We start from the raw sequence: 25,774 nt of genomic DNA, 5'->3' as shown, positions 1-25,774 counted from the left end.
GCGTCTGTCCTTACAGTTAGTGAGCATTTCTCCTTTGCCAAGATAATCCATCCACCTGATAGGTGTGGCATATCAAGAAGCTGATTAAACAGCATAATCATCACACTGCACCTTGTGACAATAAAAGGCCTCTCTAAGATGTGCAGTTTTGTCACACAAAGCCACTGAAGTCTCAAGTTTTAAGGGAGCGCACTATTGGCATGTTACTGCAGGAATGTCCACCAGAGCTGTTGCCAGAGAATGTAATGTTAATTTCTCTACTATAAGCAAGTCGCTCTGGATAAGAGCGTCTGCTAAATGACATAAATGTAAATAAGCCACCTCCAATGTCGTTTTAGAGAATTTTGTCAGTAAGTCTAACCGGCCCCACGTGTAACCACGCCAGCCCAGGACCTCCACATCCGGCTTCTTCACCTGTGGGATCATCTGAGACCAGCCACCCAGACAGCTGAGGAAACTGTGGATTTGAACAGCCAAATAATTTCTACTCAAACTGTCAGAGACCATCTCAGGAAAGCTCATCTACATGCTCGTCATCCTCACCAGAGTCTTGACCTGACTGCAGTTCAGTATCGTAAACAACTTCAGTGGGCAAACGCTCACCTTCAATGGCCACTGGCACGCTGGAGAAGTGTGCTCTTCATTGATTTTGAAGTTTTTTATTTAACTAGGCAAGTCACTAAATAACAAATTCTTATTTACAATGACGCCTATCCCAGGCTAAACCCGGATGACGCTGGGCCAATTGTGTGTCGCTCTATGGGACTCCCAATCACGGCCGGATGTGATACTGCCTGGATTCAAACCAGGGACTGTAGTGACGCCTCTTGCACTGAAATGCAGTGCTTCAGACTGCTGTGCCTCTCGGAAACCCATGGTTGAATCCCGGGTTCAACTCTATGGCATCTATTGGGCAAGCGGTTTGTTGATGTAAATGTTGTGGACATTTTTGTTGTGGTATGAGCAGGCATAAGCTACAGACATCGAACACAATTGCATTTTATCAAGGGGAATTTGAATGCATAGAGATACCATGATGAGATCCTGAGGCCCATTTGTCGTGTATTTCATCTGCCACCGTCACCTCATGTTTCAGCATGATAATGCATGGCCCCATGTCGCAAGGATCTGAACACAATTCCTGGAAGCTGAAAATGTCCTAGTTCATCCATGTGTAAGGATTCTCGTCCCCCTCTTCTGAGGAGGAGTAGCGAGAAGGATCGGAGGACCAATACTCAGCGTGGTAAGTGTCCATAATGTTTAATCAAAATGAACACTGTAATACAAAACAATAAACGTGAATCAACGACACAAACAAAACAGTCCCGTGTGGCACAAACACTGACACAGAAAATTAACACCCACAACTCAAAAGTGAAACCAGGCTACCTAAGTATGATTCTCAATCAGGGACAACGATTGACAGCTGCCTCAGAACCATACTAGGCCGAACACAGAAATCCCAAATTATAGAAAAACGAACATAGACAACCCACCCAACTCACGCCCTGACCATACTAAAACAAAGATATAATAACAGAACTAAGGTCAGAACGTGACAGTATCCCCCCCCCCCAAAGGTGCGGACTCCGGCCGCAAAACCTAAACCTATAGGGGAGGGTCTGGGTGGGTGTCTGTCCGCGGTGGCGGCTCTGGCGCGGGACGTGGACCCCACTCCACCATAGTGTCATGTTTTGTCTTAGATTGTCTTGTCATTTTGCTTTTCCCTCTGTTCGTTTTCCCCCTGCTGGTCTTTTTAGGTTCGTTCCCCTCTTTCTCTCTTCCTCCCTCTCTCTCTTCTCTCTATCGCTCCGTTCCTGCTCCCAGCTGTTCCTATTCCCCTAATCAATCATTTAGTCTTCCCACACCTGTTCCCTATCTTTCCCCCTGATTAGAGTCCCTATTTCTCCCCTTGTTTTCCGTTTCTGCCCTGTCGGATCCTTGTCTATTGTTCACCGTGCTGTGTCTGTGTATCGCCCTGTCGTGTCGTGTTTCCCTCAGATGCTGCGTGGTGAGCAGGTGTCTGAGTCTGCTACGTTCAAGTGCCTTCCCGAGGCAACCTGCAGTTCTTGATCGAGTCTCCAGTCTGTTCTCGTCATTACGAGTGGAATTATGCCTTATGATTGTAAATTTACTTTACTGGATTAAAGACTCTGTTTTCGCCAAGTCGCTTTTGGGTCCTCATTCACCTGCATAACAGAAGGATCCAACCAAAGAATGGACCCAGCGACTACAGACGCTCGTAACACTGCCGTCGAGATCCAAGGAGCCATGCTCGGCAGACACGAGCAGGAATTGTCTGCTGCTCGCCATGCCGTGGAGAACCTGGCCGCTCAGGTTTCCGACCTCTCTGGACAGTTCCAGAGTCTTCGTCTCGTGCCACCTGTTACTTCCTGGCCTGCCGAGCCTCCGGAACCTAGGGTTAATAACCCACCTTGCTACTCCGGGCAGCCCACGGAGTGCCGCTCCTTTCTCACCCAGTGTGATATTGTGTTCTCTCTCCAACCCAACACATACTCTAGCGAGAGAGCTCGGGTTGCTTACGTCATTTCACTCCTTACTGGCCGGGCTCGAGAGTGGGGCACAGCTATCTGGGAGGCAAGGGCTGATTGTTCAAACAATTACCAGAACTTTAAAGAGGAGATGATTCGGGTTTTTGACCGTTCAGTTTTTGGTAGGGAGGCTTCTAGGGCCCTGGCTTCCCTATGCCAAGGTGATCGATCCATAACGGATTACTCTATAGAGTTTCGCACTCTTGCTGCCTCTAGTGACTGGAACGAGCCGGCGCTGCTCGCTCGTTTTCTGGAGGGACTCCACGCAGTGGTCAAAGATGAGATTCTCTCTCGGGAGGTTCCTTCCAGTGTGGACTCTTTGATTGCTCTCGCCATCCGCATAGAACGACGGGTAGATCTTCGTCACCAAGCTCGTGGAAGAGAGCTCGCGTCAACGGTGTTTCCCTGCTCCGCATCGCAACCATCTCCCTCCTCTGGCTCAGAGACTGAGCCCATGCAGCTGGGAGGTATTCGCATCTCGACTAAGGAGAGGGAACGGAGGATCACCAACCGCCTGTGCCTCTATTGCGGATTTGATGGACATTTTGTCAATTCATGTCCAGTAAAGGCCAGAGCTCATCAGTAAGCGGAGGGCTACTGGTGAGCGCTACTACTCAGGTCTCTTCATCTAGATCCTGTACTACTATGTCGGTCCATCTACGCTGGACCGGTTCGGGTGCTACATGCAGTGCCTTGATTGACTCTGGGGCTGAGGGTTGTTTCATGGACGAAGCATGGGCTCGGAAACATGACATTCCTTTCAGACAGTTAGATAAGCCTACGCCCATGTTTGCCTTAGATGGTAGTCATCTTCCCAGTATCAGATTTGAGACACTACCTTTAACTCTCACAGTATCTGGTAACCACAGTGAGACTATTTCTTTTTTGATTTTTCGTTCACCTTTTACACCTGTTGTTTTGGGTCATCCCTGGCTAGTATGCCATAATCCTTCTATTAATTGGTCTAGTAATTCTATCCTATCCTGGAACGTTTCTTGTCATGTGAAGTGTTTAATGTCTGCCATCCCTCCCATTTCTTCTGTCCCCACTTCTCAGGAGGAACCTGGCGATTTGACAGGAGTGCCGGAGGAATATCATGATCTGCGCACGGTCTTCAGTCGGTCCCGAGCCAACTCCCTTCCTCCTCACCGGTCGTATGATTGTAGTATTGATCTCCTTCCGGGGACCACTCCTCCTCGGGGTAGACTATACTCTCTGTCGGCTCCCGAACGTAAGGCTCTCGAGGATTATTTATCTGTGTCTCTTGACGCCGGTACCATAGTGCCTTCTTCCTCTCCGGCCGGGGCGGGGTTCTTTTTGTTAAGAAAAAGGACGGTACTCTGCGCCCCTGCGTGGATTATCGAGGGCTGAATGACATAACGGTTAAGAATCGTTATCCGCTTCCCCTTATGTCATCAGCCTTCGAGATTCTGCAGGGAGCCAGGTGCTTTACTAAGTTGGACCTTCGTAACGCTTACCATCTCGTGCGCATCAGAGAGGGGGACGAGTGGAAAACGGCGTTTAACACTCCGTTAGGGCATTTTGAGTACCGGGTTCTGCCGTTTGGTCTCGCCAATGCGCCAGCTGTTTTTCAGGCATTAGTTAATGATGTTCTGAGAGACATGCTGAACATCTTTGTTTTTGTCTATCTTGACGATATCCTGATTTTTTCACCGTCACTCGAGATTCATGTTCAGCACGTTCGACGTGTTCTACAGCGCCTTTTAGAGAATTGTCTCTACGTGAAGGCTGAGAAGTGCTCTTTTCATGTCTCCTCCGTTACTTTTCTCGGTTCCGTTATTTCCGCTGAAGGCATTCAGATGGATTCCGCTAAGGTCCAAGCTGTCAGTGATTGGCCCGTTCCAAGGTCACGTGTCGAGTTGCAGCGCTTTTTAGGTTTCGCTAATTTCTATCGGCGTTTCATTCGTAATTTCGGTCAAGTTGCTGCCCCTCTCACAGCTCTTACTTCTGTCAAGACGTGTTTTAAGTGGTCCGGTTCCGCCCAGGGAGCTTTTGATCTTCTAAAAGAACGTTTTACGTCCGCTCCTATCCTCGTTACTCCTGACGTCACTAGACAATTCATTGTCGAGGTTGACGCTTCAGAGGTAGGCGTGGGAGCCATTCTATCCCAGCGCTTCCAGTCTGACGATAAGGTTCATCCTTGCGCTTATTTTTCTCATCGCCTGTCGCCATCTGAACGCAACTATGATGTGGGTAACCGCGAACTGCTCGCCATCCGCTTAGCCCTAGGCGAATGGCGACAGTGGTTGGGGGCGACCGTTCCTTTGTCGTTTGGACAGACCATAAGAACCTTGAGTACATCCGTTCTGCCAAACGACTTAATGCCCGTCAAGCTCGTTGGGCGTTGTTTTTCGCTCGTTTCGAGTTTGTGATTTCTTACCGTCCGGGTAGCAAAAATACCAAGCCTGATGCCTTATCCCGTCTGTTTAGTTCTTCTGTGGCTTCTACTGATCCCGAGGGGATTCTTCCTTATGGGCGTGTTGTCGGGTTGACAGTCTGGGGAATTGAAAGACAGGTTAAGCAAGCACTCACGCACACTGCGTCGCCGCGCGCTTGTCCTAGTAACCTCCTTTTCGTTCCTGTTTCCACTCGTCTGGCTGTTCTTCAGTGGGCTCACTCTGCCAAGTTAGCTGGTCATCCCGGTGTTCGAGGCCCTCTTGCGTCTATTCGCCAGCGCTTTTGGTGGCCGACTCAGGAGCGTGACACGCGCCGTTTCGTGGCTGCTTGTTCGGACTGCTCGCAGACTAAGTCGGGTAACTCTCCTCCTGCCGGTCGTCTCAGACCGCTCCCCATTCCTTCTCGACCATGGTCTCACATCGCCCTAGACTTCATTACCGGTCTGCCTATGTCTGCGGGGAAGACTGTGATTCTTACGGTTGTCGATAGGTTCTCTAAGGCGGCACATTTCATTCCCCTCGCTAAACTTCCTTCCGCTAAGGAGACGGCACAAATCATCATCGAGAATGTGTTCAGAATTCATGGCCTCCCGTTAGACGCCGTTTCAGACAGAGGCCCGCAATTCACGTCACAGTTTTGGAGGGAGTTCTGTCGTTTGATTCGTGCGTCCGTCAGTCTCTCTTCCGGGTTTCATCCCCAGTCTAACGGTCAAGCAGAGAGGGCCAATCAGACGATTGGTCGCATACTACGCAGCCTTTCTTTCAGAAACCCTGCGTCTTGGGCAGAACAGCTCCCCTGGGCAGAATACGCTCACAACTCGCTTCCTTCGTCTGCTACCGGGTTATCTCCGTTTCAGAGTAGTCTGGGTTACCAGCCTCCTCTGTTCTCATCCCAGCTTGCCGAGTCCAGCGTTCCCTCCGCTCAAGCGTTTGTCCAACGTTGTGAGCGCACCTGGAGGAGGGTGAGGTCTGCACTTTGCCGTTACAGGGCACAGACTGTGAGAGCCGCCAATAAACGTAGGATTAAGAGTCCAAGGTATTGTTGCGGCCAGAGAGTGTGGCTTTCCACTCGCAACCTTCCTCTTACGACAGCTTCTCGTAAGTTGACTCCGCGGTTCATTGGTCCGTTCCGTGTCTCCCAGGTCGTCAATCCTGTCGCTGTGCGACTGCTTCTTCCGCGACATCTTCGTCGCGTCCATCCTGTCTTCCATGTCTCCTGTGTCAAGCCCTTTCTTCGCACCCCCGTTCGTCTTCCCTCCCGTCCTTGTCGAGAGCGCACCTATTTACAAGGTACGTAGGATCATGGACATGCGTTCTCGGGGACGGGGTCACCAATACTTAGTGGATTGGGAGGGTTACGGTCCTGAGGAGAGGAGTTGGGTTCCGTCTCGGGACGTGCTGGACCGTTCACTTATTGATGATTTCCTCCGTTGCCGCCAGGATTCCTCCTCGAGTGCGCCAGGAGGCGCTCGGTGAGTGGGGGGGTACTGTCATGTTTTGTCTTAGATTGTCTTGTCATTTTGCTTTTCCCTCTGTTCGTTTTCCCCCTGCTGGTCTTTTTAGGTTCGTTCCCCTCTTTCTCTCTTCCTCCCTCTCTCTCTTCTCTCTATCGCTCCGTTCCTGCTCCCAGCTGTTCCTATTCCCCTAATCAATCATTTAGTCTTCCCACACCTGTTCCCTATCTTTCCCCCTGATTAGAGTCCCTATTTCTCCCCTTGTTTTCCGTTTCTGCCCTGTCGGATGCTTGTCTATTGTTCACCGTGCTGTGTCTGTGTATCGCCCTGTCGTGTCGTGTTTCCCTCAGATGCTGCGTGGTGAGCAGGTGTCTGAGTCTGCTACGTTCAAGTGCCTTCCCGAGGCAACCTGCAGTTCTTGATCGAGTCTCCAGTCTGTTCTCGTCATTACGAGTGGAATTATGCCTTATGATTGTAAATTTACTTTACTGGATTAAAGACTCTGTTTTCGCCAAGTCGCTTTTGGGTCCTCATTCACCTGCATAACACATAGTCCTTCTCCACCTCTCTATTCGCCTCCGTGGCCTCTTAAGAGCGGCGCCCCTCGCCGCCGACCTCGGACTGGGGACCCTCGCCACGGGTCCCGAATGGACGGGAGATTCCGGCAGCGCCGGAGTGAAGGACGACTCCGGCAGCGCCGGACAGGCGGGAGCACCTGTAGGGAGGAGACAGAGAGACAGCCTGGTGCGTGGGGCTGTCACAGGGCCCACCAGGCTGGGGAGACCTACAGGAGGCCTGGTGCATGGAGAAGGCACCGGATGGACCGGGCTGTGGGGGGAGCACTGGAACTCTGGTGCGCAGCCTTGGCACCACTCCTCCAGGCTGCATGACCACTTTAGCCCGGACCCTCCCGAGTGCAGGCACAGGTTGAACCGGGCTGTGGGTAAGCACTGGAGCTCTGGTGCATACCACTCATACCTCTCTCTTCGGCTCAATACCCACATTCGCCCGGCACGGGTGGAGCGCAGGCATAGAATGCACTGCACCCTCCCAGCGCCTTGGAGATACAGCACGCAGCGCCGGCGCAGGATACCCTGGACCGAAACGGCGTACTGGAGACCAAACACGCTGGGCTGGCACAACACGCCCTGGCTGGATGCCTACTCTTGCATGGCACTTGTGGGGGGCTGGCCTATAGCCCACCGGGCTATGAGCGCGTACTGGCGACACCGTGCATTTGACCACATAATACGGTGCCTGACCAGTAATGCGCTTCTTCCGATAAGCACGAGGAGTGGGCTCAGGTCTCCAACCTTACTCTGCCCCCTCCCAAAAACATGTTGGTGCTGCCTCTCGTGCCTGTCGCACTGCCATGCTGCCTCCTCATATCGCCGCCGCTTAGCTTTCGCTGCCTCCAGCTCTGTCGGCGATATTCCCCAGCCTGTGCCCAGTGTCCCTTGCCGTCAAGTATCTCCTCCCATGTCCAGGTGTCCGTAGATCGCTGCTGCCCGCTACCACGCTGCTTGGTCCCTGGTTGGTGGGTGTTTCTGTAAGGGTTCTCGTCCTCCTCTTCTGAGGAGGAGTAGTGAGAAGGATCGGAGGACCGATGTGCAGCGTGGTAAGTGTCCATAATGTTTCATCAAAATTAACACAGAAATACAAAACAATAAACGTGAATCAACGACACAAACGAAACAGTCCCGTGTGGCACAAACACTGACACGGAAAATAAACACCCACAACTCAAAAGTGAAATCAGGCTACCTATGTATGATTCTCAATCAGGGACAACGATTGACAGCTGCCCCTGATTGAGAACCATACTAGGCCGAACACAGAAATACCAAATTATAGATAAAAGAACATAGACAACCCACCCAACTCACCATACTAAATCAAAGATATAATAACAGAACTAAGGTCAGAACGTGACACCATGGCCTAAATACTCACCAGACATGTTACACATTGAGCCAGTTTGGGATGTTCTGGAATGATGTGTACGACAGCGTGTTCCAGTTCCTGCCAATATCCAGCAATTTCGCCCAGACATTTTAGAGGAGTGGGATAACATTCAACAGCTTGTCGTGCTGTGTGAGGCAAATGGTCACACCAGATACTGACTGGTTTTCTAATCCAATACATTTTTTAAGGTATCTTTGACTAACAGATGCTTATCTGTATTCAGTCATGTGAAATCCAGGTATCTAACTTTTACAATATTGATTGATTGAACTGGGACTTTTTATGCCTGTTTCTTGAATTTTGAATAAACTTGCTTTATTGTTCTGAAACCCTATGTCATCAAATAGTCTTACAAGTGCATGTTGTTTTACTCTAGGTTTCTGAGATTGACTTGATTGAATGAGGATTTTTAACATTGGATAATTTGTCCATTGTGACCCCGAGTTGCTGGAATAAAAGAACCTGAGATCGAACTATAGGTACTGAGTGCATTGGTCACATCATAAGAGGGGTGATTCTGGGCTTAGTCAATCCACGAAATAGTGGCCTCTCATAGTGGGCTACGGTGGAAGCTCTGGCCTGGACGATCCTGGTGGAACGAGAGCGAGGCAGCATAGGCACTAGGCACTGAGGATAGCCCACTTTACCATATGGCCCTTACTGTTGAGTTTGAGGAACAGTCCCTAGCTGTAAACTAGCTCAGTGGTAGAGCAGAGTGGCATCAATCAGATCTGGGGGATGAATGACAAGGGATAACTGACTGCTATTGGGTAGGCAGGGTCAAGTTGAGTTGTTCATTTTGCAGAGGTGGTATTTTAGCTTTGCCACTCCAACAGCACCCTGGTGAGAGCACTGGGAATGGACAAGCAAAATATTTTGCACCCCTGTCTTTTACTGCTTATCTCAGGGCGGCATCAGCGCTCACCTAAAACCCCCATATGCCACTGGTTGAGAGAAATTGTCATTGTTTTGGGGCAGAATTGTGTGAGGTTTTATGTTTTGTTGTTGGAGGTGCGTCTTATTCAGTTTACCTCAGACAATGTCTCCGCCTAATCCTGCCTAATGAGCGGGTCGGCCGTGGTCTTGTGCAACCATACCAAACATAACATATCATAATGATGTGAGTATCCTGGATTTAAGTGTACTATGTTACGTCTAGTCTATGAGACCAGGCTGCCACGCGAGCCCACCCTGTCCTGTTGCAGCCTATAAATGGAAGTGTTTTTACGATATGCAGACGTGATCTGTACTGTCATGAGAGTAGATCGATTCCTTTCAGTTCACACATATTTTTCTATCTGGCTTCAGCAGGTAGGTCTTTATGCATGCTTTATTTTGCCTCTGCATACTGAAAGTTTACTTATGATGTCAAATGTTTTCATTTACAAAATATACTTGGCAATTATATATATATACATATGCCGACTGTATTTCTAACCTTTTACCCAATTTTTGTTAATGGTAGATAGAGATAATGTGACATAAAAACGCCTTTAAATATTGTAGAGTACCCGGCGGGATGTGGCCAGACTAAGACTCGAACCATGGTCAAGCGATAGTCAAAACCAATAATTCAACCGTTATGCTAAGAGGTCCAAACCTCTTGCTGAGGTCGCTAGGTGTTGGGTTAATATCGCTACAATATTTAACAATGCAGCAGATTGAACACAATCAGTTTAGAACACATTGCAAATGCAGTAAGTGACCATCTGTCTCTTTGTAGCAATGAGGACCCTGCGGACCAGCAACACCCCAGGAATAGGATCCACTAAACCAGAATCTCCAGTGGAACACAGTGGAAAGACAACATCAGCTGGAAGAAAGTTTAAACATTTTACACTGCCCCCTATCCTTAGACGAAATTCCAAGAGCAACAGCCACGTCTCCTTTCCAGATGTACCCAACACATCCAGTCTTATAGCTGCCCCCCAGAAGGGTGAGTGAAACCTACAACGAGTTCTCCCCTTCTCTATCTGTAATTCCATTTCTTAAAAAAAAAAACATTTTATAATTCCTAGGTTATCATAGGTTATCAAAAAAATCCCAGATATTAAATGTACATTTTTCTAATGGCTGATTTATTTGTTTATACCACATCTGTAGATAGTTCTAACCAATGATGTAAAAGTACTTTAAAGTACTACTTAAGTAGTTTTTTGGGGTAGCTGTACATTACTTTACTATTTATATTTTTACTTGTAATTCACTACATTCCTTTTTACTCCATACATTTTCCCTGACACCCAAAAGTACTTGTTACATGAGTAATGCTTAGCAGGACAGGAAAATGGTCAAATTCACGCCCTTATCAAGAATACAGGTGGTCATCCCTACTGCCTCTGGTCTGTCATACCTACTAAATATAAGTGCATTGTTTGTAAATAATGTCTGAGGGTTGGAGTGTACAAGAAAATGGAGCCATCTGCTTTGCTTAATATAAGGACTTTGACATTATTTATGCTTTAACTTTAACTTCTGATACCTAAGTATATTTTAGCAATTACATTTACTTTTGATACTTAAGTATAGTTTAAAACAAATACTTTTAGACTTTTACTCAAGTAGGTAAGTATTTTGCTGGGTGACTTTCACTTTTACTTGCGTAACCTTATATTAAGTAAGGTATCTATACTTTTACTCAAGTATGACAATTGGGTACTTTTTCCACCACTGGTTCTAACACGTCATACATTCCTATGTACATGTTTTATGGCAAATAGTTTAGACACTGTAAAAACAACACTGTTTTTGTTGTCTTTTCCCTCAGAGTTGCTGACTTTTGAGCAGAACCTTGAGAGAAATCGCCTCTCTGCTGCTGGCCAACAGCTGATAGACAGAGAGGAGCATCTATATGGACGGATCTCAGAAGTAGTTCAGCCGACCACAGAGAGGGAGAAGGAGAAAGAGCAGCTCGCCAGAGATCGCAAAGGCCTCCTCAGCCACATAGACCTGGCTGTGAAGAGTTCTCTCAGTCCGGACAAAGACCGTCTGGAAGCTCTGAAGTCTGCAGTGAAGGCTATCCTACAGGAGGAGGAGCAGGATAGGCGATGGCTGAAGCAGGAGAGTAAACAGCCTTTCTGGAGGCCCAGTGAGTGTAGACGTCACCACGACACTGTCATCCAGAGCCTGGTGGAGCAGTGTATGGTCAATGCCGAATTGCCCCCCGAAGAGAGCAACAAGCTACGCTCCTCCCTGCAGAGGGACATCTGTGGGAAGGGCAGACGCCTGCAGGAGGACCTGCTGAGGGTGGTGAAGGATGTGAAGGGCTGTTATCCAGAGGACATGGATATCTGCAACCTGTATGGAAGAATTTACCACCAAGCCTTCAGCGCAGGGATGAGAAAGATTGCAGAGTATGGGCTGGGCATGGATGACTGCTCTTACCTCCTGCATTGGGTGAATGTTGCCTACCCAGAGTGAGTGATATCTTATTTTTGTTTCCTTATTCAAATACTATAAAAGGAGGTTAGGAGATATGACTGACTAACATAGTAACTCCTGGTTTTTGTTTTAGGATTCTACAAAATCTGGAACTGACCAAGGCGATAAACCCTGAAGCGTTGGGAAAGCTGTTGACTGAAGAGTTAACAACACACCTGGAGAATCAATATCTTACTCACCAAGAGGTAAATATGATTTAATATAAATGTGTCCTGCAAATTGGAGCACAGCTTTCTGACCCATGTGTTTATGTTTTCGAACAGAAAAATATTAGCTTTACCCACCTAGATGTCAATAATTGATTGTAGATCATTAAAAAAAGTTAAGTTTACAGTAATTATCCCAGAGATAAAGATATCCCTTGTTAGATAATGCATGGTTTTGTTTATGCTCTATTTTCAGACAGAGGTGCAGACATTGATCAACAAAGTGCTGAATGTAGAGGAGCAAGCCTGGAGGGAGGGATCTGTGCCAGAGCTCAGAGACAACTGTTACTTTAGCCCCTTGGCCATCGATGTCATTCAGGTAGACATCATATAGGAAATATTTGGCATCTTCATGCCTATATTGCTCTTACTATTCAGTTAGTCACAAATTACGTTGTTTATTTCAACAGAGATTAATTTCAAATGGAAAGGTCACTTATTCTCCATCTTTTAATTAACCAGCTCACTTTCTATTTCTCTGTCCCTTGTCGTAGTAATTTCCTGTATTACAAAGTGATTGGAGAGTTTACAAACCACACACAAGTCAGAGTTATACTTTAAACTTCATCTTTTAATAATATGAGCTTCACCATAGCCCTTTTACTCTCAGATCAATTCAGTGTCTATAAATGAATTCTGAGAGTGTCAACTGAGATCTTTTATAGCAAAGATCCCCCTAGTCGACATGGCAAACCATAGGTCTTAGGAAAACTGCACAAAGGAAGACTTTTACTTGAGAGAGGAGTATCCCATAGCCAGACAGCATTATCTATACATTATCGTTCAGTTTGCTCTCTAAGATAAGGTTCTAATCTCGTTCTTGGTACTTCATATTACCAAAACATTACCTCATCCAATGGCATATTAATTGTCAATTCTAGATACACCCGTCTCAAATACACCCCCTCCTGGACAAGCTCACAGAGGAGAGTGAGCCTCTCAGTCTTATACTAGGTCAAGAGAAGGGCAACATCAGAGGGGACATACAATAGTTCCAGACACTGCCATACTCTTCCCCCAAATGGGAAAAGTAGGGAGTGACTGGTGTGCAGACATTGTGGAGCCAACTAACTGGTTCCCCATTAATCACGCCATCCCTTCACATGGTTTAGGAATAGTTAGACACATTCACAGATAAGACAAGCCTGACCTCTCCCCTCTCTGGGCCCCAAGTAACTGAGCCCTAGCTGGGAAGGGATAACTGCAAACTGCCAACCCTATAGTCCAAAGAGATACATTCTAATAACAAATATCTCACAAGCATATTGTGAAAATAAAACATCTTATCTATGTTACCCAACTAATTCTGATTCATCCCCAACACCCTTTAGTTTGTTCATGCTGCATTCGAATCAGTAGAGACAGTTTTGGGAGACACGTCCAAAGTCCAGATGATTGCGTGCCTGTTGAAGGACTTCTTGAATAGGTAATATAAGCTATTTGCAGGACAGAATTGCATGCTATGAATCATGAAGTAACAATGCATTGTGTTGTATTCTACTCCAAATACTATCAAATCTAGATGATCTATTACTAATGTACCAAATTACACACTTCCAGCTACAAGAAATTCCAGGAGAAAGTTCTCAAGGGAAGCAACAATAGAAACAGCGGAACTGTGATAATGGCCAATCTGTCCTGTGTTGAACAATTTAGGTATGTTTTATCTTCTCTTTGTGTGATGTGATGTCCAAATTGATAGGACCACCATGACATAATCTAGTCATCTAATTTGTCACATGCGCCGAATACAAGTGTAGACATTATCGGGAAATGCTTATTTACAAGCCCTTAACCAGCAGTACAGTTCAAGCAGAGTTATGAAAATATTTGCCAAAATAACTGGGGGTAAGGGGGTCAATGTAATAGCCTGGTGGCAATTTATTAATTGTCCAGCAGTCTTATGGCTTGGGGGTAGAAGCTGTTAAGCAGTCTTTTGGTCCTAGACTTGGCACTCCGGTGCCGCTTGCCATGCAGTAGCAGAGAAAAAAGTATATGACTTGGGTGACTGGAGTCCCTGACAATTTTATGGGCTTTCCTCTGACACCCCCTATTATATACAGTGCCTTGCGAAAGTATTCGGCCCCCTTGAACTTTGCGACCTTTTCCACATTTCAGGCTTCAAACACAAAGATATACAACTGTATTTTTTTGTGAAGAATCAACAACAAGTGGGACACAATCATGAAGTGGAACGACATTTATTGGATATTTCAAACTTTTTTAACAAATGAAAAACTGAAAAATTGGGCGTGCAAAATTATTCAGCCCCCTTAAGTTAATACTTTGTAGCGCCACCTTTTGCTGCGATTACAGCTGTAAGTCGCTTGGGGTATGTCTCTATCAGTTTTGCACATCGAGAGACTGAAATTTTTTCCCATTCCTCCTTGCAAAACAGCTCGAGCTCAGTGAGGTTGGATGGAGAGCATTTGTGAACAGCAGTTTTCAGTTATTTCCACAGATTCTCGATTGGATTCAGGTCTGGACTTTGACTTGGCCATTCTAACACCTGGATATGTTTATTTTTTAACCATTCCATTGTAGATTTTGCTTTATGTTTTGGATCATTGTCTTGTTGGAAGACAAATCTCTGTCCCAGTCTCAGGTCTTTTGCAGACTCCATCAGGTTTTCTTCCAGAATGGTCCTGTATTTGGCTCCATCCATCTTCCCATCAATTTTAACCATCTTCCCTGTCCCTGCTGAAGAAAAGCAGGCCCAAACCATGATGCTGCCACCACCATGTTTGACAGTGGGGATGGTGTGTTCAGGGTGATGCGCTGTGTTGCTTTTACGCCAAACATAACGTTTTGCATTGTTGCCAAAAAGTTCGATTTTGGTTTCATCTGACCAGAGCACCTTCTTCCACATGTTTGGTGTGTCTCCCAGGTGGCTTGTGGCGAACTTTAAACGACACTTTTTATGGATATCTTTAAGAAATGGCTTTCTTCTTGCCACTCTTCCATAAAGGCCAGATTTGTGCAATATACGACTGATTGTTGTCCTATGGACAGAGTCTCCCACCTCAGCTGTAGATCTCTGCAGTTCATCCAGAGTGATCATGGGCCTCTTGGCTGCATCTCTGATCAGTCTTCTCCTTGTATGAGCTGAAAGTTTAGAGCGACGGCCAGGTCTTGGTAGATTTTCAGTGGTCTGATACTCCTTCCATTTCAATATTAACGCTTGCACAGTGCTCCTTGGGATGTTTAAAGCTTGGGAAATCTTTTTGTATCCAAATCCGGCTTTAAACTTCTTCACAACAGTATCTCGGACCTGCCTGGTGTGTTCCTTGTTCTTCATGATGCTCTCTACGCTTTTAACGGGCTATCTGAGACTATCACAGTGTAGGTGAATTTATACGGAGACTTGATTACACACAGGTGGATTGTATTTATCATCATTAGTCATTTAGGTCAACATTGGATCATTCAGAGATCCTCACTGAACTTCTGGAGAGAGTTTGCTGCACTGAAAGTAAAGGGGCTGAATAATTTTGCACGCCCAATTTTTCAGTTTTTGATTTGTTAAAAAAGTTTGAAATATCCAATAAATGTCGTTCCACTTCATGATTGTGTCCCACTTGTTTATTCTTCACAAAAAAAATACAGTTTTATATCTTTATGTTTGAAGCCTGAAATGTGGAAAAGGTCGCAAAGTTCAAGGGGGCCGAATACTTTCGCAAGGCACTGTAGGTCCTAAATAGCAGGAAGCTTGACCCCAGTGGTGTACTGGGCCTTACACACTACCCTCTGTAGCGCTTTACAGTCAGATTGCCGAGTAGTTGCCATACCAGGAGGTTACGCAACCGGTCATGATGCTCTCGATGGTGCAGCTGTAGAACATTTTGAGGATCTGGGGACCCATGCCAAATCGTTTCAGTCTCCTGAGGGGGAAAATGTTTTGTTGTGCCCTCTTCACGACTGTCTTGGTGTGTTTGGACCATGAAAGTTCATTGGTGATGTGGACACCAAGGAACTTGAAACTCTCGACCCATTCCACTACAGCCCTGTTGATGTTAATGGGTACCTGTTAAGTTACAAACAACGCAAAAAAGCTAACAAAATAGCACAATTGGTCAGGAGCATGTAAAATGTCAGCCATTCTCTTCAGAGCCGTCTTATTAAGTCATTCTACCTGTATGATTCCACACAGGGACTATATTGTGAAGAAAGCAGATCTCTTCCCAGTGGATATAAAGGAATGCTGTTTGTCCATAGTAGCTGATATGAAAAATTGTGGCTACAGATATTTAACAAGCCCCATACACAAAGACCTCAAGGTATTACACATCTAAGGACTTACACATCTAAAATCCAGGCTTTGTGAAAAGTTTGACTCTGCATCTGAGAAAAGGAAGTCATATAAAGTGGAATGTACCTACTAGCCTGTCATTGGTCTTGATATTGATCTGTTGTCTATCTTACTACCCCCCCCCCCCCACACACACACACACAGTCTCAGTACAGAAGTCTGGGAACGCCCATATGGTTGGAGAAGAAACATGTGTTTGAGAAGCTGTTGGAAGGAATTAACAAACACACCCAGGATGTTATGGGCTTGACTGTCTCCTGCCATCAGGTAAATTGATTGACAGATCGATTGAAAGATGTAATGGCTGATTTATTGACGGATTGAGAAGTTGATTGATTGAATGGCTGGTTATGAAGGAGCTGCTGAGCCAGCTGCACTTGGAGGTGACAGTGGAGTACGTGAGGAGGCTACTGAAGAGGAAGATCAAGCTGAGAGACAAAGAGATGCAGGAGCAGGCTGCCAGGTCGGTGTGGGAGGATGGCCAGAGACTAAACCAACTTTTCACTGAAGCGGTGAGAATACACGTACACGGACGCACACACACACACACACACACACACACACACTGGAAATAACATTGTGACTGTTTTCACAGGGTTCCAGGGAGGAGTGGCTGAGTGACATTCTGGCCAGGATTGCTGAAGTGCTGAAACTCCAAGACATTTCCTCCATACAGCTGGAAATAGTAACTCTGGGGCAAGCTTACCCTGATCTCAGGTTGAACTGTCATACTTCTTACTCACATAACTGTTATTACACAACACTGTCGCTATGTGATTTTGTATCTCCTTTGCATACTATGTAGTGATGGCTGATATTGATACAGAAATATTTCAGGTCATAATGCTAAATTCAGTTAAAGTTCATTGCACAAGGCCAATAACACACTGCAGATGATTCTGTGTTTGAATTGAACAACAGATGAGCTCACCCTTTTCCCCTTTGACCCACAGTGACGTCCAGGTGACCACCCTGCTTAGCCTCAAGTCCAACCTTTCTGCCTCAGCTGTGAAGAGGATAAAGAAGACCCTCCTGGACATCCAAGACACCACCAGCTCCCAGGATGGCCCATCCTTTTTCTCCAAGGTATTGGGTTTCCACTAGTCACCACTAGCGTTTTGGTCTTAATTTAATGTTAGGGTTAGTCATGAGGTTAGCAGTGTGGTTAAGGTTAAGGCTAGAGTTTTAAAATCATATTTTGACACGAGAAATTGGAAAAATGGGTATGGTTTATGATTTTGTGGCTGTGGTAACTAGTGACAACAGGTCAAATGATTGTTGAACAATAATAATAATAATAATATATGCCATCTTGAATCAAGTCTGTAGTGTATTAGATTGTTGCAAAATAGCTTGCCTTTTGTATATGGGCATTCTTAAAGGGACTTATTTCACATTGCTGTGTCTTATGAGCCTTTGAGGGTGCTGTGAAAAGTAGACATTTGTTATATTGTATAATACGGTTATTTTAGGTTACTGCAGTTTTTTCCTCCATGAGAATACTGTGTTATTGCTTCTTATAGATTTGTATGTTGTATTTTGCATGTTTAATTATTTATGTAATAACAAGGAGTACGCATTTAATCTGTAAGGCACCTCTGTATAGTTCCCTGTCATTTCGTCTTCATGGATTCAAGAAGTACGAGTTTATTGAGTGTTTCCTTCCTTACTCAAGGATTTCCCTAAAATTGGCTAGTCAACCATTCTAAGTCATTGTTACTATTTTGTCAACGAAAAAGGGAAGTATACACCACTAAGTACTTGTCTAGCCGACTGTGATTTGTTTTGTGTATCAGTTCCAAGGTAAATGCTCACATTACCAGTAAGCTGCCTATTACTTTGGAAAGAGGAAGGAAACGACATTAACAGGATAGGCTGCCAATACGTCCAGGTTAATGTCTCTAGCTCCCCTGGAAGACTGTCAGTGTTTTGATAATATGTTGTGATAAGGATTTAAGGGGAAACACCAGACCTTGATGATAATATCCCCTGGGAGTCAATTAAGGAAGCATGCCGTTGGTGGCTTTTCCATTAAAAAATATAAGCTAAATTCCATCCTATGTCTCTAATGGGGCCATACAAAACGCATTCAAATTGAGTTACTGATTACTGTATGTGTTGTGAATTACTATACGTTTTGGAATTTACAATATTAGATAACTACTCCCACAAGCCAAGCAGACTGTTCGGGGCTTCTCCTTCTCAGGAGAAGAGCAATGACCAATAGCCTTACTGCCTATCTCCATCTACAGGGCGCTATTGGTTATACACTCATTGCACATGGACAAGTCATTCCACAAGGCATGTTTTAGGATTAAAACACTTGACCTCAAAATGAAAAACTTGATTTTATCCAATTTCAGATATCTTATTATTTATCTTTGATACATTAAAAATAATAAGTACCTTTACATATTTTGCCAACTTTTTAAACAGAGCTCCAAATATTGTGTGGTCAGTTGCGAACTTGAAGGTCATGTTTAGTGCGGTCATCCACCTGAGGCGTCCCACCCTCAGCAACAGAGAAGGCAGCCGTACCAGGTTCCAGACCTTGTTTGGGACAGGTAAGTCAGGTACACCTCCTGGCTTGCCTCCAGCAGCTCCCAGGTCTGTGTCCGTGACAGGCCTCCCTTCCAACGCAGTAGGGCTGGCAGGTGCTCCGTACTACAACGAGATAAACATTGATCAATACATAATACTGTATATATCAAGCATGTACTCGAGCTAATCTCTATGTAATAAATCATGCAGACTTTGGAAAACCCTGTGGTATACTCAGTGTTAGGAGGGGCTGTTTTACCTTGTCCTGGAGCAGTCCCTCAGTATCTCACTGACTGTTATCTTGAGACTTTCAACATCGCTGCTCTCCAGCACTTCTCTCACTTTCAGCTGTATGAGGTTCCACTGTTCAACATCACAATTCTGATTTAAAAAACTAATGTCAGAAGAATTTTGGCCCTTTTCTGTCATTACACATTCTGAGATGAACCAGCTGTATCTGATCAGGTAGAGAGAATAAATGTATAGTAACTGGTGTACAAGTCTAGCTATCTCACCAGGCCTGAGAATATGGAGTAAAAGAGCTCGGCATCATGCGTCATTATTTTGCCCACGTTAATCCCATCTCTTCACCGGCTTCCCATGGTTGCTCTGCACCAGGTGTTGAAGGTACAGAAGGGCGGAGGTACAGAAAGGCTTTGTTAATCACAATCTGCAGAGAGAAGGGAAAAAATATGTATAATACAATATTCCCAACAGCACAAGAGACAAGTGTTGAGTACCTCACTTTACAGTTTTGTTATAAGTGCAATAGTAATGCTCTCACACCAGATGTGAACAGTAAACACACCTTCTGCATGTCCTGGTCTTTGGGAAGGTTCTGGAACATTTCTTCAATCTCTTTCATTTGATTTTCCATTTGTTCATCCTCTCTTTTGAAATACTTCTTCAGGAAAATCTGGGGATCATAAAACATTGTAACATCGTCCAGTTTCTCTTAATGTTTTCAATATCATTAAATAAGAAATTACAATGACAATATTAATGTGTTTCTAGGATGGTGAAGAGTGCACATTGAAAGTGGGGAATTTGTTGATTTTTAACAGAGGCTAACTGCTAATTGCTAAATCATTTATTTGCAGCTGGGGGGGGGTGCACCTGTGCAAATTTAATTGTTCTTTCCAGGAGAAACTTCAAAGCGAGAGCTTCCATCCCCTCAAGTGTTGAAATGGTTTTAACACAGTCAAAACTTGTGTCATCTCTGGAAATCGTTGGAGCATACTGCCTGCAAAAGAAACATGATAATTTATAATCATAATGATTACCATGGTCCAACAATGATACATGAGATTTGATTTTATGTCATGCTCATTGTAATGAAAAAAATAATATCACTACTGATTGCAAACAGCGTAAGAAGAATAGAGAAACTCACTTGAGTTCATTGCAGGTGTTGAAAGTCTTGAAGTGCATTGCACCTGACAAGCCCATTCTTGCTTGTTTCTGAAGGTGTTTATTTTCAACATTGACATACCTGCAAAGTTTAGCACATTAATTCAACATTGTGCCTAGTCAAACAGGTATAGACCATGAAACAGTTGTGGTACTAAGAAAAAGCGAGACCTGCCTTTTTATGAAGTCCTGTAGCTCTTGCCAACAGACTATATGTGCCATGAGCATCAGAGTTTGGCTCATCATCTTTGCTCTTTGGAGCACAGAATTGATGCACTACGCAGAGGAAGAAAAGAGACATGGAGAGAAATGTCTTAGTATAGGCTTATAGTGATACACGGTACATTCTCTGTGCACATGCCTGCTGGTTAAAGTACCTGAATGACATCCTGATGCAGGCGGATGAAGGCATCTTTCCCAGACACATACACCTCTCTACCTGACTATTCATTACTCAGTGTTGTAGAGATGTCTTCCTACAGTGGGTCAGAAAGAAAGAGAGAGAGACTCAGGAGGTGTACTGATAGACCGAAATGAGTTAAATATTATATTCACAGGAACTGCTTGGATTATTATCACAAATATATGTTTAAAACTCGATACATGTTAGAAATCTAACCCTCTAGAAGTAGGACACCTGTACTGATTTGTTAGTTTTGAGATGACATTAACGATCCTATACGTGATTCACCTGCACAGTGGCCAGTAATTGCCTCTCAGCCTGTGGGAACCAGTCTATCACAAGGAGAAGGTCAACTGCTTGGAGAGCCTCATTCCAGAGGTCAGGGTGTCCTAGCAGCTCCTGACTGGAAAAATAACCCAAAACATGTCATTGTTAGACTGAGTACCTGTGTAGAACACAGTAAAGACCTCCTTTATTCTACTAGGTAAGACAGTTAAGAACAAATTATTATTTCCAATGACAGCCAACCGGTGAACTGCCTTGTTCAGGGGCAGAACAACAGATGCTTACCTTGTCAGCTCAGGGATTTGATCCAGCAACATTTTGGTTACTGGCCCAACACTCTAACCACTAGGCTACCTGCTGCCCCATTGTGTCAACAAGCTGGAAGATCCGGTGTAGACAGTCAAACGTACACAGATGATAGCAAGCAATCAAATGCCTCAGCATAGTTGAGCTCCACCAGCATAGTTCTCTGCACCTCCTTTAGGTAGCACTCCAGTTGATTCATAGTGTCCTCTGCTGGCAGTTTAGGGAAGTGTTTGTCCACAGACGCCTCCATATGGTGAAAGTACCTTTATTATACCGTACATGTACTCTAAGTCGATTCAATATAAATTGAATACTGATTGTTTTGGTCATAATACATTACATTAAAATAATGAATTGATCCCAAGCAATGTAGACATATCTTCTTGCTTTTGGAACAAACATGATGAATGACAAACAATAGGTAGACCATAGTAAGAATCTGGATCTCACCATCTGCAGGTAGTGTACTGTTCCTCATCAGAGGACTCTCATCCTTCCTCCTTACTTTTTCTGTTCATCAAGATTAATCTCTTTATGGTTCTCTTTTGGGTTGATTGTCTGACACACCGATTGCCACAAAAAGTACCAATGCTGAACCCAACTGGTCCTCAGTCAGAATCCAAGTAGGTAGATATTAGGATGTAATATCTTGAGGGGATAGAGCAGGTGCATGTACAGTAGTACAAATGAGGAATACTGGAAGTCACAGTTTGTCAACCAACCACCAATGTCCATACAAGAGGCTGTTTGCCAAACTATGTACAGTAGAGCTGGAGCAGGGAATTCCCCCATTTTCCCATTAGTGACACTCCACAGTCATGGTGTTGCTTTCAGTTTCTGTGGCTGCATTGTATTGGATGCCTGCCTATATAACATTTCATTTTGTAACAATATACTCATTGTGAGGACTAATTTTTTAAAACGATAATCCTGTTAATAGTTAATAGGACTAACTGATGAAAGGACACAATACATTTAAAATGTGTTTGAAAGATAAACATGCTGGAGGTTATTTAACTAGGCAAATCAGTTAAGAACAAACACTTATTTAAAACAACGGCCTACCCTGGCAACACTGGGCCAATTGTACACCACCCTATTGTACTCCCAATCACAGTCAGATGTGATACAGCTTGGATTCAAACCAGAGACTTTACTGACAACTCTTGCACTGAGATGCAGTGCCTTAGACCACTGCGCCACACAGGAGCCTATTACAGTGTAGAACTTTCCTATATGGGTGAACACGATCTACCCTTTTGAATTTTCCCAAACTTTCCTAGGTCTGGAAAAAATTCAAGGAGTGGGGGAATAGTTACAACTGCTCTACCTGGTTGTTTCAGTCCACACTCATACAACTCAATTCCCCAAACATTCCTCCTGGGATTATTGCTATCCACTCATAACTGGCCCTGACATGCTGGTGGCCTGGTTTCATAGAGAGAGAAAAAAGAAGAGGAAAGGTTCATATATTTGTGTCTGCCACAGTAGAAATATATTGATTTACTGTGAAATATAGTACCAAACCAAAGGATGTTTGTTTTACAACAGCTAACCAGAGATGGTGTTGCCAGTGGGTGTGGTAGTGGTTGTGTATCAGGATAAAGGGAATTTTCCCAAGTGAGCTCAAAACTTTTCCTTTTTGTTAGCATGACAATCATGATTATTCAAAGCTGAACTAATGATGATGCAATACTTTTATCAGTACCAGAGAGGAAGAGGGAAGCCATATGGCTATCTTTGTCCAGCCTGGTCTCATAGACTAGACGTAACATAGTAAATGTAAATCGGGAGATCTTAAATTAGTATAATATATTGTGTTTGGTATGGTTACATAAGACATAAGGTTACTTATGGCAAAAACTAAAGTAGGGTGATTGGTCGGGGGATGGGTAGACGTTTAGCAATTTTGCAACCATTTACTGCTTTTTAGCTACTTTGCAATTACTTAGCATGTTAGCTAACCCTTCCCCTACCCCTAACCTTGATCCTTTAACCTAACTCCTAACCCTAACTTTAACTCATAGCCTAGCTAAATTGGAATTCGTAACATATCATACGTTTAGCAAATGCGTAATATATTGTACGAATTGCAATTTGTACACAAATTGCAATTTGCAACATATCTCACAAATTGGAATTTGTAACATATCATACTAATTGTATTGTCCATGTTTACTATCACATCTATTCGTCAGTACTAATCAGAAGGGAACATGCTTTTGAGGGCACTGAGCCATACATATTTGGGTTGGAGGACTGCAGGGAGTGATATGAGGGAGGGCCCTTCATCTGTGTGTAAATATAGAGAAATCTGGTGAAATCAACAGTATTGTCATCATTATGACTGCCAGTGGCACCATAATGTACAAATACATGTAGAACAATGAATCAGAGAAGGTGAATTTGTCCAATGGGTGATAGGGGAGGACAGGGGTAACCAAAAAATCGTGCAGACAGTTCACGCAAAAACTGGTTTAGAAACTGGTTCACGTTTTGGAAGCGCATGAAGCGAGAGGGTGGATGGTGGTTGAAAGAGCGTGCTTGTTTGAAATGGAAAAGCGTTGCGGTAGCTTTTGATAAAGAAGAACATCAAGATGAAGTAGCTGCATTATAAGTGGGATGCACTGTTGAGTGCTACATCCCGAGGGGTTCGTGCTGATTGTACGAAGATTGTGACAGCCAATTAAATGGCATCCTTTGAGAAGGCAAGAACACGATGTATGTCAGGAGAAGTGCAGTATTATCATAAGGAGACGTATACTTGGAATACGGAGAAGGAATGGATGAAAAAAGAGAGGCAGAGGAGGTCTAAGAGAGAGTGGGAGGAAGAGGGTAAGCTTGAGTCGGTTAAAAATGGCAGAAAAACGGGAGATGGTTTGTCGTCGGGATGGGGCCACAGTGTCTCCCGACCCCTCCTGTCTCAGCCTCCAGTATTTATGCTGCAGTAGTTTATGTGTCGGGGGGCTAGGGTCAGTCTGTTATATCTGGAGTCTTTCTCCTGTGTTATCCGGTGTCCTGTGTGAATTTAAGTATGCTCTCTCTAATTCTCTCTCCTTTCTTTCTTTCTTTTTTTTCTCTCATTCTCGGAGGACCTAGAGCCCTAGGACCATGCCTCAGGACTACCTGACCTGATGACTCCTTGCTGTCCCCGGTCCACCTGGCCGTGCTGCTGCTCCAGTTTCAACTGTTCTGCCTGCGGCTATGGAACCCTGACCTGTTCACCGGTTGTGCTACCTGTCCCAGAACTGCTGTTTTCAACTCTCTAGAGACAGCAGGAGCGGTCGAGATACTCTGAATGTGATCGACATTATTCATCTCATATGTATACGTATATACTGTACTCTTTATCATCTACTGCATCCTTATGTAATACATGTATCACTAGCCACTTTAACTATGCCACTTTGTTTACATACTCTTCTCATATGTATATACTGCACTCAATACCATCTACTGTATCTTTCTTATGCCGCTCTGTACCATCACTCATTCATATATCTTTATGTACATATTCTTTATCCCCTTACACTTGTGTCTATAAGGTAGTAGTTTTGGAATTGTTAGCTAGATTACTTGTTGGTTATTACTGCATTGTCGGAACTAGAAGCACAAGCATTTCGCTACACTCGCACTAACATCTGCTAACCATGTGTATGTGACAAATACAATTTGATTTGATTTGACTACGAAAAGCCAACTGACATTTACTCCTGAGGTGCTGATCTGTTGCACCCTCGACAACCACTGTGATTATTATTATTTGACTCTGTTCGTCATCTATGAATATTTGAAGATCTTGACCATGTTCTGTTATAATCTCCACCCGGCACAGCCAGAAGAGGACTGGCCACCCCTCATAGCCTGGTTTCTCTCTAGGTTTCTTCCTAGGGAGTTTTTTCTAGCCACCGTGCATCTACACCTGCATTGCTTGCTGTTTGGGGTTTTAGGCTGGGTTTCTGTACAGCACTTTGAGATATCAGCTGATGTAAGAAGGGCTTTATAAATAAATAAATAGATTTGATTAAAGAAGAATGGTAGAAAATGTAAGCAGAGTGAGCTGAAGACTGGATAATAAATTCAAGTGAATGAGGACGAAGTATCGGAGGTGGTAGGTGTGGTGAAGTTCTCAGAGCCTGAGGCTTGCACCGAGGGTCACTATAAAGATGAGTCTGTGAAAGTAAAAGTAAAGGTTTGGGAAAAAGTGGACCATTGCCTTTTGGCTGATCCATTTGTGGTTTCAGGGTGGGTGAAAACAGAGTTGGGTGCTGTGGAATGGGTGAGGGTAACCAGAAGTGGTCTTGTGATAATTGTTTGTGTTTCTGCTGGTCAGAGGGAGAAGGCGCTCCGTGTTAAACAAATGGGGGCAAGAAATGTGATTTGTTTTGCTCACAAGAAAAGGGCACTATTGAAAGGAGTGATTACTGGCGTAGCTGTAAATGTAAAAGTTGACCAACTGAAGGGGAAGATTCCCAGCGTTTGTGA

General features: G+C 44.5%; 1 protein-coding gene across 2 annotated transcripts; it reads left to right on the top strand.

Moving 5' to 3' along the window:
- Window positions 1-8,264: 8,264 nt before the first annotated feature.
- LOC124046545 (tumor necrosis factor alpha-induced protein 2-like) lies at window positions 8,265-24,448 on the top strand. Of its 2 annotated transcripts, none has more exons than XM_046367032.1 (13): window positions 8,265-9,699; window positions 10,112-10,324; window positions 11,156-11,804; window positions 11,903-12,014; window positions 12,232-12,354; window positions 13,367-13,461; window positions 13,596-13,691; window positions 16,186-16,312; window positions 16,489-16,611; window positions 16,701-16,856; window positions 16,940-17,061; window positions 17,298-17,430; window positions 24,389-24,448. In XM_046367032.1, exons 2-13 carry the CDS (start codon window positions 10,114-10,116, stop codon window positions 24,422-24,424), a joined length of 1,983 nt encoding a protein of 660 aa, XP_046222988.1. In that variant the 5' UTR covers window positions 8,265-9,699; window positions 10,112-10,113; the 3' UTR covers window positions 24,425-24,448. The 2 variants fall into 2 exon arrangements, with proteins under 2 accessions (XP_046222988.1, XP_046222990.1); XM_046367034.1 differs by having other exon boundaries at window positions 24,382-24,439.
- Window positions 24,449-25,774: the final 1,326 nt, after the last annotated feature.

The sequence above is a fragment of the Oncorhynchus gorbuscha genome, linkage group LG10, assembly GCF_021184085.1.
Source record: "Oncorhynchus gorbuscha isolate QuinsamMale2020 ecotype Even-year linkage group LG10, OgorEven_v1.0, whole genome shotgun sequence".
NCBI lineage: Eukaryota > Metazoa > Chordata > Actinopteri > Salmoniformes > Salmonidae > Oncorhynchus > Oncorhynchus gorbuscha.
The sequence above is the reverse complement of the archived record's forward strand: the minus strand, read 5'-3'. Positions and strand labels throughout refer to the sequence as shown.